The following is a 17,069-nucleotide window of genomic DNA, read 5'->3' on the forward strand; positions in this document are numbered from 1 at the left end:
CTGATTTTCACTCTCCTACATCAATTTGAGCCTTTCTATTGTTTGAAACTCTATTTTTCTTTCTACCTTCAATGCTGTATATAAAACATTTTCTTTCTATTTGATGATGTCAATGTCTGAAACAAACATCTTTTGAAAATTGAAAAATCTTTTTCCGTCTATTTTGAAAGCAAACCTGAGCAATAAGGTACATTTCAATGAAACACGCATGAATGAATGAGTGTCAATGTCTATTTCAATACATGTTACAAGCAGGTTACTCCCCCGGGATGATCTGTGGTCAATGGCAAGAATGAAAAAACAGAATGAAAATGAAAGTGAAAAAATGAAAAAATGAAAATGAAAGGCTCGCTAAGTTGAAAACCCGAAAGGGTGGCTTAGGCAAAAATGAGCACCCCGCTGATTGACAACCTATGAAGGCAATTCAGGCAAAAATGGGGCAATGAAAAGAATATTTATTCCCCGGTGAATCAAAAACCCGAAAGGGCGGTTCAGGCAAAAGTGGGGTTTGAAAATAAAAAATGAAAGAATGAAATATATAAAAGCATTGACCACAGATGCGAACATCCAATGTTTACCCAGCACTAACACGCCTAGCAACGGCGACCTGTATCCAAGAACCTTCCAAGGGTCCTCCTTTACAAGTTTTATTGCCCTCAGCCATGGTTTTGATACGTCTCTCAAACGACGGTCTCTCCAAAGAGGTTTTCCCCTGTGAATATGTCGCAGCACGAGCCACTACGTGCCCAATCTTCCAATGTCTTGTCTGCCTTTGTGAAATTTCTCTGCCAAATTGCCAACCAATCATGCATTCCAAGCATTCATACATGCATAATCATGCATTTTATGTGCTCATACATCCAATAATCTTGCTATACCATGCATACATGTTGCATATCCAACTGTCAACTGTCAAATTCAACTTCAAATTTCAATCTCAATTTCAACTGTCAAGTTCAATTCAATTTCAAATGTCAAATTCGAAGCAATTTCCAATCTCAATTTCAATTCAATGTCAATTCGAAGCAATCTCCAATGTCAATTTCAATGTCAATGCCAATGTCAATGTCAATACCAATCCAATGTCAATGTCAATGTCAATATCCAATTTCAATGTCAAATGTCAATATCCAATGCCAATGTCAATGTCAATGCCAATGTTAATGTCAATGTCAATGTTAATGTCAATGCCAATGTCAATTTCAATATCCAATGCCAATGTCAATGTCAATGTCAATGTCAATGTCAATGCCAATGTCAATGTCAATGTCAATTTCAATATCCAATGCCAATGTCAATGTCAATGTCAATGTCAATGCCAATGTCAATGTCAATGTCAATTTCAATTTCCAAGCCAATGCCAATGTCAATGTCAATTTCAACTTTCAATTCAATTCAAATCAATGTCAATTTACTCTCAATTCACTTTTGGGCCAACAAAAATGGTCATGTCTATTTCCAAATCAAGTCAATAACAATTTACCCTCAATTGGTATCTTGTTAAACCATACTTTCAATTTGTATCTTGTTACTGGTCAAGTGCCAGGTTCAATCCAAAAAAGAACCACTTGTACCCGCTTATATACCTATACCTCCGGACAAACGGCAAGTTCGATATGAAGAACAGTTTGTACCCAGCTTATGCTTTGTTATCGGTCAAACGGCAAGTTCGATCTAAAAAGAACAGTTTGTACCCAGCTTATGCTTTGTTATTGGTCAAACGGCAAGTTCGATCTAAAAGAACAGTTTGCACCCTCCCACATGACGTGGTGATAATCCAACAAGCAAGTTCGATCCAAAGAACAGCTTGTATCAACCCTTTTGACTATGTTTCCAGCCAAACAGCCAGTTCAATCCAAAAGAACAGTTTGTGTCTGCCTATCTGTTTGTATCTTCAACCAAGTGCCAAGTTCGATCCAAAGAACAACTTGTATCTGCCTATATGTCTATGTTTCCGGTCAAGTGCCAAGTTCAATCCCAAGAACAGCTTGCACACATCTCTTGTTTTGTATTCCTTGGTCAAGTGGCCAGTTCGACCCAAAGAACAACTTGTACCCTTTTCTACCCCCTGGTTTGTCTACCCTGTCAATGTCCACCGGAGTCCCCAGTGACATGACAGGTTCCATAGACTCCAGTTGTTTGTCTTGCATTCATAATCAACATATTGCATAACATTCATGTTTTTCAACTCTGAAAACGTATTTTTATGTCCAAAAGCAGTGCAAATGTTAATATTTAAGTATCTTCGTCCCGTCAACTCTAAGACTTCGTCTCTTGACTCTCCGGACAAAGAAACTTAAATAGGGGCAGCTGTCATACCCTAATTTTGGACCTAAAAATACTAATTCAATTCTTCTTTTCTTGCATTATAAATCATTTGAACTGTCTCTGATCAATCGCATCTTTCTCTGCATTTTATTTCAATGTTATTTGCAAAATTCACATAAAAGGGTATTTTAGTCATTTCCTATGTCAAATTTCTCTCAGTCTTTCAAAATTTTGTTTGAGTCCTTTCAAATAGTGTGAATAAGTCTCTGTTTCATTCTATGTCAAAATCCATTTTAAAAATTGCATTTGAAGTCATTCTGAGTCAGTTTTGCCCCTAGGGGCATTTTAGTCTTTTCATGTGTTAAAACCCTGTTTAAATCCTAAAAATTGTCTCTGAGCCTTTTAATTTTGCTTGTATGAGTCTTTGATTCAATCTCTGTCGAAAATCCATTTTTCAACTGCATCTGAGTCATTTTTAGTCGTTTTCAGCCCCAGGGGCATTTTGGTCATTTCACACGAAATTTCGGCAGAGAGGTACTTTAAAGTACCTCATTTAGGCCATTGGTTCGTTTTAGTCCGTTTTGTCAATTTTAATCGTTTCACTTTACGTTATTTTCCAATTACCAATTTTAATTCATTTTATTTTTATTTTTAGTCCTAAATTCCTAAAAATTGCGTTTTAGTCCATTTTTGTCCAAGTCATAGTTCAGTGCCACATGTCAGTCTTTTATTTGTCCTAAAGTTAGTTACGCCACATGGCAGTTTGTTATTGGTCCAGTCCATACACTTGTCAGCTATAAATCCAGTCACAGGCCCAGTCATCATTCACTATTCATTTTTCCACTTTTCCCCATTCATCCTCTGCCACATCACCAACCCTAACCAACTATCTCTCTCTCTCCTCCAACTCAACTCCACCGTAACAACCCAAGTAACCACCACTTCGCCGCCCTAACTCCACCGCAACAAACCACGAAAACGCCACCAATCACCGCAATCCACTACTGATTCATCAAAATCTTCCATTATCAACATCAACAGATCAGGATCAAGCTTTCAAATTCAAATTCCATAAAAACCGAATCAAAGTCCAGAATCCAGAAAAGAATCGAAAACAGCAATCTAAGGCAAATCCAGCACATACGAATTCGAAATCGCACGAAGTAGCTGAAGGTTGAGCCGAATTCGAAAGAAGCAAGAGGACGTGGTTTCGTAACAATCTCGAAGGAAGGACAAGAAGATAGAGACTGAGGTAACTCACCTTTCCTCCCTTTCTATGCGTTTTGTTCGAATTTGTATGTGAAGATTCATGTGCTTGCGAACTTGTTCTTGAGACTTTTAAGCCAGATCCAATTCTTCAGATCTACTCCGATCCGTCTATTACTTTTGAAAACTGATTTCGGATTTGAAAAGAGGAAAGAATTTGACGCTTAAAAACGTAAGAATTTTTTGAATCGGAGTAGATTTGTACCTCCGGCACCGGCGCCGCCACCGGAAGGTGACCGGCCGCCGTGCCGGAAGATGAAGAAGAAGGTCGGAGAAGAAAGGATTCATGTGCAGAGCTTCTCTCTCTAACCTTTGTTAGAGAGAGAAACGTAAGGTCTTTGTGAGGCTTTCTTCATGAGGCGTGCTTCTATACCCCCTGTGTTCCTCTACGCGCGCGCCCTTATTCATACCATGCTCCTTAGGCCTTCGCAACAGTTGGATCTTGGATCTGATCCATGTGGATCAATCCAACGATCCCTGCGCTCTCTGGTGATCCGTTTTCCTCTTGTGAACGGGCTTGGGCTTATTTCTTGCAAATCCTGCATTTTCTCTTATTGTTCTTGCTATTTCACACCTTGTTTTCGCTTTTCACACCTCTGGCCATGTCCAAATTTCCTTAGAAAATTCCATAAAAATTTGCATGTATTTCTTGTAACTCTTTGTGATGATTTTATGCATATTGCTACTGAAAATCTTGATGAAAAAGTTAAGTGTATGTTCTTGCTTCATTTCTTGTTTTTATGCAAAAAATTCATGAAAATTGTTTAGTTCTACTTCAAGTTCTTGATAATTGTTGGTGATAAATGTTACTTGAATGTTATGCGTTTATTGCTACTGTTTGTATTTGATTTTGACTGCATGTGTGGGAATTTTTCTTAATTGCTTGGTTTACAAGTTATGTTTGTAAATAAATAGTGTAAATATGCCTAAATTCACTTCAAAATGCAAAGCTTATCATATTCCTTCGATTCTCCTTCTAAAACCTGAGTTTGTGCCTTTGGAAAATATGTTGAATTGTGAGAATTATAAGCCATATGATTCTTGCATTTTGTTTGTTTGAATTTTGGCTATATTTTGCATTGTTTTGGTTTTGTCTTGTGTTGACTTCTATTGCACTTGTTATGGTATCTTACTTGCTTTATCTTTACCATATTATACCTTATGCCACTAACCACTTTCATTTCATGTTTCATCATTTCATAAGCATCTCCATTTCATCCTATATTCATCTCTATTTCTTTCATGCAATTTAATTTGTACCAAAGTTAGAATGTAAACACTTAGGAGTTTTGTAATATTTTTCCTTCATGCACTTTTAATTTCTTGGCAAAGAGGCCATAGAATGTATCTAGGGTATGATGTAAAGGACAATGGACTCTAATGATGTACACCGACACAAGCACCGACACATGCACACACATCACTATATAGCTAGAATATGCATGTTTAGATGTATGTTTAGGATTGTATGTTTAGATGAATGCCTAGGATTCATACTTAGAAAAACCAATTTTCCAAACAAATGTGAACAACTTCACTCAAATCTTGTCCCAATAAACCTTGGGATCCAACATCCCATTGAATTTTCCTTTTATTTTCTTAATCAAAAATCCAATGAAAATAATCATACTTTGACTTGTTTTTGCAAATGACTAATTCAACCTCACAATTTTCCAATCTCATGCCCTTGAGGCCTCTTTCTATTCTTCAAACTCCATTTTCAAACTTAAAATCAACCAACAAAAACAAAAACATTTTTGAGAGAGAACTACGGTGGATTTGATCCCTTAATCGGGTACGTAGGCAAGGAACAAAATTCCTTCAATTCAACTTAAATAAAAATCCAAAAACATTCTTCTCCCTCCAATTCTTCACTTAGCAAACTTTAGGTTTAAATAATACTTTCAAATAAGCATTTAAAAATAGAGCGCGCGCGTAGAAATTAAAGACGGTTCCTATAGGTTACTATAGTCGTTATGGGTGCCTAACACCTTCCCGTAGCGAAAACAACTCCCGGACCTCGATTCTCAAGGGTTTTGCTTACTTTTTCCCTTCCCAAGAAAAAATAAGATATCACCGGTTTAAAAGGTTCAAACGTAATCAATGTTTGACACCCGAAAACCAAGATAAAACAGACGTGGCACAGTTTGTGTATTCGTGTTTGATTTGCCAGAAGTCGGAGGTGGAGCATCAGAAACCTGTTGGGTTGATGACACCCTTAGATGTGCCAGAGTGGAAATGGGATAGCATATCCAAGGAAATATATCTCTTGTGAAGGTCGTTTGGGAAGGAGCAGCTGGTGAAAGTTTGACATGGGGATTGGAGAGTAAGATGCGATAGTCTTACCCAGAATTGTTTGAACACGGTACATTTACGAGGACGTAAATATTCTAAGTGGGGGAGAGTTGTAACACCCTATTTTTAATATTTATTATTTAATTGATTTATTGCGTTTTAGTAGAATATTTTATGATTTATTATACATATTTTGATGGAAAGTATATATATTAATAATTGATATTATATGTTAATATTATTGCATATGGGGGAGAATTATAATTATTAGAAATAAATAAGTAAGAGGGGAGTAAGTAAATTGTGGTGAGAAGAGTAATTATAAAATAGGTTAAGAGTCAGTAGGAGTTAGAAAATCAGAACACGTACGTTTTGGAGAAAAGAGGAGAAAGAGGAGGACTCAGAGGGAGAACCCTAAGAACGAAGAACGCAACCGTTGGGATTCAGAAAAATAATCTAAGGTAAGGGTGGGATTCATATTCTCTAATCTTAAGTCTGTTTTTTTAAAATTGGGTTTGACAGAAGTTGTAGGTTGTGAGTTTTAGGGATTAGGGTTAATCTTATGTTGTTGTTCATAGTTTTGTTGTTTGAGAAATTAAGTCTTTGAATTATGAATTTAATTGTTGAAAGTGGATAAATTTCCCATGAATTGCTATGTTGAATTGATGTTCAGGTCTTAGAATGATCATAGGCAATGTTCCCTATCAGATTTGGGGTTTGGGTAATTGAAAATTGGGTTTTAAGAGTGATTCTTAAGCGAAAAACGCATTGTTAAACTGATTTTTGAACTGCTGAGAAGCCCAAAATTGGCCACCGAATTGTCAAAATCGGCCACCATTTTCTGATCTGAATTTCCAGCTTTAGTACTGGAAAAATCGGCCCCCGATTTGTCAAAATCGGCCACCGATTTTCTGTCAGGCCAATCTAGGAAATATTCACATTTTTCACCCGTTTCTGTTTTGAATTAACTTTCGGTGTAAAGTTGTAGATAATTGAGTTGGCTTTCTAATGCCTTTGGAGTGACTAGAAAATTATTTGTAGATTTTGAGTTATGATAAAAATAGTCCAAGTGAGTCTTCAGAAAACTTTAAGAAAACTTAGCGTAACTGATCCCAAGTTAGTCCAAAAACTTATGGTTGGTTTCCCAACTTCAAACTTAAGTATTAGGGATTTAGTTGAGGTGTTTTATGAGTATTTGGCTTATGTCTTATTGATCAAACTTGATTTGCTTTTGAAGAATGTTTTGGACTTCGATATGAATGAAATTGATTAATGTATATGTTGTTATTGTTGTTGATATGTTGGAATACATTATGTGAGTATTGTTTGATACATAATATTATGATGTTATGCCATTCAAGTTGTTGTACGAAATTATGTTGTTGCATTAGAGTTGTGTCGTTGCATAGTCAGAGATGGGGGCTTAATGCACGACAGGTCCATTTATGACCTTAGAGATGGGGGCTTAATGCTCGACAGGTCCATTATGACCTTAGAGATGGGGGCTTAATGCCCTGGTGGTACCACATGCATATTGAAGTTGTCTAAGATGTTGTTGTTAAGATGAGGAGTTGTCGTTGCATTGTAGAGTCGTCATGACATGAAATAAATGATGATTGCTTAAGCTGTTGTTGCTGCCCTTGATGATGTTGTTGCCATTCTGACCTTAATGGATGATATTAGTTAATGTTATATATTGATGAATTACATGCTTATTATTTTTGATTATATATCTCACCCCTTCTGCTTGAAAATGTTGTTCTTCGTATGAGTAACTTGCAGGTAGCGAAGAATAGTACAGTTGTGAGTGATCTCCGGTCGTGTCGTCTAGGATACTTTGATACGTAATGGGATGAGGATTGTCTGATGCATTGTTTTCCTTGTTACGTATTTCTTTTTAATAATGTTGAAGTATTTTATGAAGACTATTTTAAGATGTTAAGTTGTGGCCTTTTTAGTGCCAAGGATTTTATGAGATGATGTAAACTAAATTCCGCTGCATTTGATCATTGAATTTTATAAGACAGGTTGCTTTAATAAATGGTATTTTTCTATTACTATGATTGTTGGAAATGATGTATTGATGAATGTGATGCTCCGTTTATGATGATGGACTCTGATAACTTTTTTGAAATTTTTAAGTTGGGAAAACGGGGTGTTACAACACAAGTCTCTCTTTAAGTTTGAGTCAACTCAGTCTTATTCAATAGAAATCTGAAATTCAGATTCTTTCTTATTTTTATAGCATGCAACAAGTTCTAACCTTAGCTTTAGCATCAAGGGAAAATGGGTATTCTAAATTCATGCACTTTAATATGCTAATAATTTGTGACTCTACATACCCAATGTGCCATAAAACCACCTAGACCATTTGCAAAAGTTTATGGCAATTTGTTTGAAAAGTATCACGTAACCACCTGCCATTAAGTTTTATCGAACAGTAACAAGAAAATAATTAGTTTCGTTTGTTACTGTTTTGTAAAATAGTACGTGGCAGCTTACATGATTTTCTTTAATGTTCCAAACATTTTCTTATTTTATTGTTCGATTTTTTTATTCACAATATGGTTTTGATTTTTGAAAACAAATTTCAATCAAATTCAGACTCATATAGGTGAATTTCTTGTGGGGTATCGTTTGGTAGACATGACAAGTAACTTCTTCGGCAAGTAACTTCTTCGGTAGACATGACAAAAGATGTATTTTTATAATTTGATTTATCCTTCTTATATTTAGGGACAACTGAACCATAATAAGTAACTTCTTCGGTAGACATGACAGTTCGAAACGTCTTAAAATTGTTGTTTTTGGATTCCCAAACTGTTGTATTTTGGTTTTCCAAATTCTATTTTCTACCGAAGTTGTTACTAGGTTGAGTCACGACCAGGTCGCTCTCTTTAAGACGTTTCGTGGCACTGCCCAAAATTGTGCAAAGCAGACTATCAACCACGCCGTCTCCAGGATAAAACAAGCCCAGCTACAACTGTTCGATTAACTACTGCACTGTAGAAAATCGTTCGAGACACCTCCAATATGGTACCAAGACCATTCTTTTAATACTGAAACCACTTTAATATGGTATTGTTACCACTCTGTTATGGTGCTGAGACCACTCAAATATGGTGTTATCACCATTCTAGCTTTAATTTCTCCAAAACATCAATATGGTACTACGACCACTCAAATATGGTGATACCACCATTTCTCCTCAAATAGAAAAATTATTGTTATAATATTTATATACAGTTAAAATCATTCTTGATTCCAACGGGACATTGTTATTCCAAATAGGGACTATGATCTTAAAAGTACTCTTTATTCCGAAGGGACTTATATTACCGAAGGGACTATGTTTTAAGACCATTCTTAATTCCGAAGCGACATTATACCGAAAAGGGACTATGGTCTTAAGAACACTCTTAATTCCGAAGGGACAAAAAAATGAGATGAGGAGAAGAATAGCTCGTTAACACAAGCTGGAGGGAGAAGAGAGAAAGAGTTCCGGACAACTCAATGAAACTCTTTGGTGTGTGGAATGCACTATGTGAGTTCTCTATTTATAGGGAAAATTCACAACTAATAAGTGAGAAACTTTGGGAACAAGTAATATGAGAAACTTTGGGAACAAGTAATATATTACTTTGTGATTAAGTAATTCACATATTAGATCTAGTACAAAAATATCTTAATTGAGTACCAAAATATATTATATTATGTACCAAAATATATTTCAGAGTACTAAAATATATTAGATTGCATACCCAAATATTTTAGCAAAACTTGGGGACTAAGAAAACACTTTCTAATAATGATTAAATTAATTTTTTAATTTATCATTTCCAAATAATAAAATATATCAATATATATTTTTTCTCTAGTGCTTACTTCGTTCACATAATTATGTACCCCCATTAATTAGAGGTACACCCCCAGTATATAAACACTACTAATGTGTGTGTTCCATCCGATGTGAGACTTCCACTTTTTTCAATTCACACAACAGTAGTTCTACCCAACATGGGAATTTGTGTTTAGTCTTTTTACTCAATTTCCACACACATGTTCCAACAATAACCAGTCCGGATTATACTAATTTAACAATATGAAGGTTGGAGAATATAAAATCTATTCAATGTCAAGCATTCAAGCCACGGAAACAATATGAAGTTTTATACTAATTTAACAATTTTTTATTTTTTTTGAAAAGATAACAACTACATATTATTGGAGTTATAGGTACTACAATTGTCACATATTTGAGTTGTTATTAGAGTCATTTTATACAAAGTTTTATATTGGTTTACTGATAAAACAATAAGTGTCTATATACAATCTTTCAAAAAAAGTGTATATATACAAAACTGGTTTTTCATGATTCTCATTGAGTTTCTGCAGATGTCAGCTCAGAATATAGTGATTGACAGACAAAAACTTTATTATCTATTCTCTTTGGGAGTATGGACACTGAGGGTCAAGATTGAAGAGCAAGAATTATACACAATAGTTTCATTATCTTTAGCTTCCATAAATACAGTAGTTACCTATACATACTTCCCCTTCTCTCCACCCTATACGACATTTCGATTATTCATTCTCAACATTTTCCATCAACCACATTCTATAACACAACTTCAATTGTGCAAACAACAAATAAAATCAGAGATATACAAGAGTAAAAAAGATTTTTAGATCGAACGATGTAGATCTATGGCGAGAACATGAAATTGATGGCGAAAAAGTGAAATTGATGGCGAAAATGTGAGATTGAGAGATCGAGATTGATGAAACAAGAGCTATGGAGATTGAGAGATTATGACATCGAGAGCGACAACGAGATGAGTTCCGGGAGTGTTTCTGGTAGAACAGATTTGTGTGATTGTTAAATAGTAAAAAAAGACTAATATTATAAATTACGGTCAAATGACAGTTAATTAGCTTGAGATTTATCAGAAACACAATTTGAAGCAAAAATATAGTAGCAAATTATGTATTTCTTGGTGGAGTCGACGACAACCAGCTCTGACACTAGTTGTTAAAATCGGTAATCATAATAACTAGGAAACTAAATTGAAATACTACCTTTTATTTAATAATTCTAGTTAATGAGGCAAGAATTTGTATTACAACAGGAAATCTAGTTTATAAAATTATAGGAGAGAAAGCAAAGGGAAATTAATATACTCGCAAATAATTGCCTTGTTACTTCCCATTCAGCTTCCCTATTTATTCAAAAATTGCCTAAAAACATAATTGTCTGCTTAATACATAACTGTCTGCATAATACGTAACAGTCATTTCGAACCTCTACGCCTCCTTTGTATCAAGAGGTCTAACACACTAAATTTTTTTTATCCCATTAGGAAGAATCAATTGGTGGAGATGAAGAAGTAGTACATTTCCCATCAATTTCTTCCATCTGAGAGTAATACTGCCTCATTACTTCCAACTTCTGTTTACCTATTACTTCATTTGAATCTGAAACAAATTCTGGAACCACATTCCTTCCTTCAAGCATACTTACCACTGATGACATAGAGGGCCTAAGGTTTGAAGTGACATTGGTACATAGGAGTGCCACATTGATCATCACCATAGCTTCCTTTTTGTTGAAATCTGAACCTAATCTTCTATCAATTAACTCCATTAGGTCACCACTTTCTTTCAACAAATGTGCCTGTTAAGAAAAAAACAAAGTAGTTTGATTTGAAACCCAAGTCATTTACAATAGGTACAATAAACTTCAGAAAATTCTTCAAAGTACGAAATTGGTCGTATTTATTTTTAATATATAAAAACCAATATGATTTCACTCGTATGTTACTTAGCTTCTTCGTGATATCGAGATTTTATAAATGGAGATTATACGATATGTATTATACAATTACTTCCCTTTTCAATCCCCATCACCGTTTTTCTAGGAAAGTGTAAGACTTCAACAAAGAAAGTTTCTACTATAAAAAGGGACACATTATTTTATTTCGTCTAGAGTTATTACGTGAAAACGAACACAATATATATGACACAAAATGAAGTGTGGGTAGACAGTACTATGGATAATCAAATTTACATGATCAGTGGAGAACACAGAATAGTAAGTTACCCATTCCAAAAGATAGAATGCTTCCTCCTTTGACTGATACATGCTGTTGCTCCTTCCACTAACAATTTCCAAAGCAACAATTCCAAAACTATAAACATCTGCTTTGTCTGTCAAATAACCATGCATTGCATATTCAGGAGCCATGTATCCACTGCATAATTGAAACAACTTGATATCAGTACACAACATGATATCAAAGTATTGTTTAAATATCTTTTGAATTGAATTTGAGAACTTTTTGGAGTACTTTTCAATAGACTCCAAGAAGGAAATAATTCAAGTTACTCACTAGGTCCCAGCAATTCTAGTGCTAATGTGAGTTTTGTCCTCCTCATCAAGCTTTGCCAAACCAAAATCCGATATCTTTGGGTTGAGATTTGCATCAAGCAAAACATTAGTGGCCTTGATGTCCCTGTGAACAACCTTCAGTATTGATTCTTCATGAAGGTATGCCAAACCTCTAGCAATACCAACACATATTTTCTTTCTTGTTGACCAATCTAATCTTATTTGGTGTTCCTGTGGACCTTCATTGTGAATGTAATAAAAATCAGAGAATGATGCTACATAATAAAGTTCTGAAATAGAAAATGTGAAATATCACAAAAATAGACCATACAGGAAAAATTACCAAATAGAGCACGAGCTAGACTATTGTTTTCTAAGTATTCATATATTAGCAACAACTGATCTCCCTCCACACAACAACCATGTAGTTTAACAAGATAAGGGTGTTGCAAAGCAGAAATCATGCCTATCTCGTTTAAAAACTCACGATTCCCTTGCCTTGAATTAGAAGAAAGTTGTTTGACTGCTATCAATGTCCCATTGGGTAAACATCCCTGCATTTTGAGGAATGTTATTTTCTGAAAAATACATGTAAAATTATGATCTAACCATGACACTCAAGAGGATCGGTTATATTATAAAAAATACCTTGTACACAGGACCAAATCCACCTTCGCCAATCTTATTGGATATATCAAAGTTATTTGTCGCTTCTTTGATTTGTCTCAAGGTAAATAAGCCCGTCTGTAGCTCCAAACTATTTATCTCTGTTAATTGAAGTAAATGAAAGATTAAAGATCTCTTAAACTAAAAAATATTACACATGAACACTCTGCATCGACAATCCATCGGATGTAAACTTGCAACTTTCTTCTTATCAAGATAATTCCTTATTCTCAGGGCACATAACATGATATACTAATAAAAGTATATAGTCAAATCTACTCTATTAAACGATGTGGACACGTTTATTTTTATCGCTTTAGTAATTCATGTATTTCATAAAAACGATTAATAGTAATGACAACAAAAGTAGTTTCTTTGTGATTACCTCTTGTTAAAGAATTTTTCTTTCCAAAACATCCTTTCCACCAAAGTATACCAAATATAAGAATGATAACAATTGTTGCTGCAATCACAATTCCAACCACATCTCCTGCAGATAGGCTTCCAGAATGAGAGCCTGTTTGATTATTGTACAGGAGTTTTAAATGTTAGAACATTACATGGAGATCATAGTATAAGATTAGGAACGCCCAAACCACCACCCACCGGATTTCACAGATATATAGCTGATATAAGAGGACCATATACTGATCTATTTGGGAGATACTGTGTCCCTTTTCCAGCCCAATACAAGCGGATCTCCAAGGTATTACTAGTAACATCAACATTGAACTGTCTTACGACTTTCTTACCAACTCCTCCTGCTTCATCTGCAATATTAAAGTCCTTTTGCACCTGCTGTCCCTGCAACATTTTAATCACAACGTTTATGCTTCCTGATGATTATGGCCTACAAATATTTGATTTGTATTTGGTTTTAGAAATAATGCAAAACAAGTGAGCTTCTAATCAGTTTTAATTGAAAAAAACAAACAGTTTGACAATGTCCCTATAGGAACCCAGTGATCACTTGACTAACGACGTTAATTTATTTTTTCTGAAATACTGAGTGACTGCTGACAGAAAATTGTTAAACAGTATACCTGAAGGTAGATATCAAATACACGCCTTCCAAGACTATGGAAAGTTTGATCGTCTGTGAACATTATTTCAGCAAAATGTAGATATACTGTGTAGCTTCCATTTGCCAAGCAATACCCATAATAAGTCAAAGAAATAGGAGAAACACGTGCATCCATGTACAGTTCAGCATCCTCCATAGTAACCTTAGTGATATTTTGAGGGGAATGATTTTGAGGGAAGTAAGTTTTTCCAAATTGACCGCCATCGATGAATATACCAGTGGTGCTAAATGCCCAATTTCCTGTTGGACTGCCATGAAATCTAGCTGATCCAGATGAATCTGAATCACCATCATAACTTTTTCCATTGACTATTGCTTGCTTTCCACCACAATTTATATAAAGAGAGTTTGCAGCTGGGTTGGGCAGATTATGTGAGCAACTTTGGAAATTTTAAGGAAACAACTAAGAAAATCAAACAAAAAAAAAAAAACACTTTCCTTGAAAAATCATACTTTAAATCATTGTTTTTCAAGCAATGTTACAATTAATATTAGTACAAGCTTCAGATAAAAATTGTGAGATATTAGCTTTCTATTGTAAATTCATCGTAAGAAACTCACGTTTGGGACATTCAAAGCTCAAACACGAAACTGTTCCTCTGAGAGAATAATGGAAGGGATAGAATAAGTTAGCATGATTAGCTTAGTATAATAAGACTCATCAAATAGTAAGAGGGGAATAGAAAGGATGTATATTCTAAACTTACATGTCATTGCGTGCCCATGAGGGAGAAAATATGTTTCTGTAACATATTAGAGAAGATGGTGTCTCAGAAAGGTTCTTAAATTTGCAAACAAATAAACACAAATGCAAGGAAGTTCTTACATATTTTCATCTTTACAGAACTGATTCCCTTGGCTGATGCTGAAGTTATTGTATGAAAGATCTCTATATACAAGTTATAAAATTTGATTCAGAGTACGTTAGGGTTCTTTGAAACAATAAAAGCAGAAAGGTACACAAGAGATTCTAATCCAACGAATCATACAGGTATTAGAAAGATAACTTACATGTGGACATTCTTTCTCCATGAAGGCACTTGTCCAGTGAGATTGTTTCCGGTTAAAAATCTACCATAAATTACCAAGATATCAATATACAATGCTTCATATTTATCAAGAAAAATAAGCTAGTCAGCATTAATCAGACCCTCTTTAATTCACATAGAATGTGTTAAAAGCACTCAAATATTGCAACTATAATTAATCAAATTCAAACATAACTCGATCGTACTTTACTATTGTTAAGAGTTTCACATTGGATGATGTTTTCGTACACCTTAAGGGGCCGTTTGATGGCCGGGATAAGGAGGCAGGATAGGATAACCATATCATACCCTATCCAAATCTTCCGTTTGACGTGCCAAATGGATATGATAAATTAAACCTTTGATTAATCCTATCCTGTCAAGCCTTTGTATTTCATATCCTAAGTATAGGCTGGGTTAGAAATATCCAATCCCCTTTTCTTATTTTTCCCACGCTCCACCTGAAACAACTCGGAATCTGTCTTTTCTCCTATCCTCTACCTTCGCCTACCTCCCTCCCTCCATCTTAATCTTAATCTCTCATCATCTTCTTCCTTTTTGTTTAAATATTGTGATTTTTTCCCCTGAATATTTGATTTATTAGTTGATTGTTTCCCTAATTTCAAATCCAATGAGAGACGGTGAAAACATTCATCAACATTTCCATCGTAGGTTGATTGAAATTGTTGCGCCTAATAACTGCTTCTTTCTCTTCTTCACGTTCAATTGAAAATTGCTTTCTAATTTATCCACTGATATAATAAAATAAATCAATCATACCAACCCAAAATAAAATATTCTCCACCGATTGAATATTGGATTTAGCATCTAGTTATTATCCATACTTAATTTTCTTTCTTAATTTTCTGTGATAATTTTGCAGATACTTGTTTTTAATAAAAATGAAAATTTATAATTCCAGTGATTTCTTTTAACATAATTGCTTTGGGGAAGAAACAAATATTGAGGGAATGCATCGAATATTGAAGAAGATGATATTTCTAAGGTTATTTTATTAAGATCTGGTTTTTCGAAGAAGATGATAAAAAGGATAATTTTGTCATTTTATTATGATTTATATCCTATCAAGTCATAATCAAGTTGCGCATCAAACATATGATATGATAAATGTTATCCTGTCAACATCCTATCCTATCGTTATCCAGTATCATATCCTATCCTGTCTGTATCCTATCCTGACCATCAAAAAAGTTGCACTAAGAAACCGATGAATTTTCGTACATGTATTCCAGTCTGTTTTTGGCAGCATAGGTAATAGGAATTTCTCCACTTAAGTTGTTAAAGCTGAGGTCTCTGAAAAAGAAATCATACTGAGAATGAGTAAAAAAAACTGCAAAGAATATTAGTTTGTCATCAAAAAACATCCATGCCAAATAATAGGCTGGAGAGCTATATAAATGTTATATATATGTTAAAAGAAACTTTAATGGTGAGTTAGAGTAAAAAAAAAATATAACAAGTATGCAATTACAAGTGTTTTAATGTTGTCATATTCCCTAAATATTTAGGTAGTGTTCCGTTGATATTGCAATTCCTTAGGATCCTGTGAAACAACAATAGATTATTAGTGCTTCTTTTCTTGCTGCTTTTTTTCTTTTTAAATTTCTGAAAGAAGCAGAAGAATCAACTCACAGAGTTTCTAACAATATCATATTATTTAGTTGTGGCAAAGGTGCATGTTCAGATCCCTTCAAATCACTAATTATCCTGAATATCACATTTGAATCAAAGGTAAGTAAACATAATTAGTATGAAAGTTAAATTTCAACCCTTTCTTTATCAGTAACATAAAATATCATACATACAAGTCAGTTAAGTTTCTCAAGAGTGAAATTGCAGATGGAATCGGCCCGCTTAATCCGCTTCCTTGAATCATTCTGTCAAGATTAAAGTAAGAAATGGTAATTATTTTAAAAAGTCAAGAAATACAAAAACAAATAAATTTGAGGAAAATAAAAATGAAAAAGGATAGTGCATACAGTTTTTTGATACTTGTCCAGTTCTGAATATAATCAGGTATCTTTCCAGAGAATTGGTTGTCCTCAATTCGGCT

General features: G+C 34.5%; 1 protein-coding gene and 1 pseudogene across 2 annotated transcripts; both read right to left on the reverse strand.

The window, feature by feature from the left end:
- Positions 1-10,896: 10,896 nt before the first annotated feature.
- Positions 10,897-14,103, reverse strand: LOC146949458 (putative leucine-rich repeat receptor-like serine/threonine-protein kinase At3g14840). The gene is made up of 8 exons (XM_085748529.1): positions 13,927-14,103; positions 13,525-13,687; positions 13,269-13,400; positions 12,866-12,984; positions 12,561-12,771; positions 12,219-12,456; positions 11,930-12,080; positions 10,897-11,503 (listed from the first exon to the last, which is right to left on the reverse strand). The coding sequence occupies exons 1-8, from the start codon at positions 14,101-14,103 to the stop codon at positions 11,186-11,188; spliced, it is 1,509 nt and encodes a 502-aa protein (XP_085604655.1). The 3' UTR covers positions 10,897-11,185.
- LOC146949459 (uncharacterized) lies at positions 13,927-16,805 on the reverse strand (annotated as a pseudogene). The gene is made up of 7 exons (XR_015028071.1): positions 16,649-16,805; positions 16,488-16,559; positions 16,238-16,309; positions 14,979-15,038; positions 14,794-14,856; positions 14,675-14,710; positions 13,927-14,566 (listed from the first exon to the last, which is right to left on the reverse strand). The product of XR_015028071.1 is annotated as an uncharacterized LOC146949459 (transcript).
- Positions 16,806-17,069: the final 264 nt, after the last annotated feature.

The sequence above is a fragment of the Medicago sativa genome, chromosome 2, assembly GCF_051527215.1.
Source record: "Medicago sativa cultivar Bolivia chromosome 2, Bolivia_mono, whole genome shotgun sequence".
Taxonomy (NCBI): Eukaryota; Viridiplantae; Streptophyta; class Magnoliopsida; order Fabales; family Fabaceae; genus Medicago; species Medicago sativa.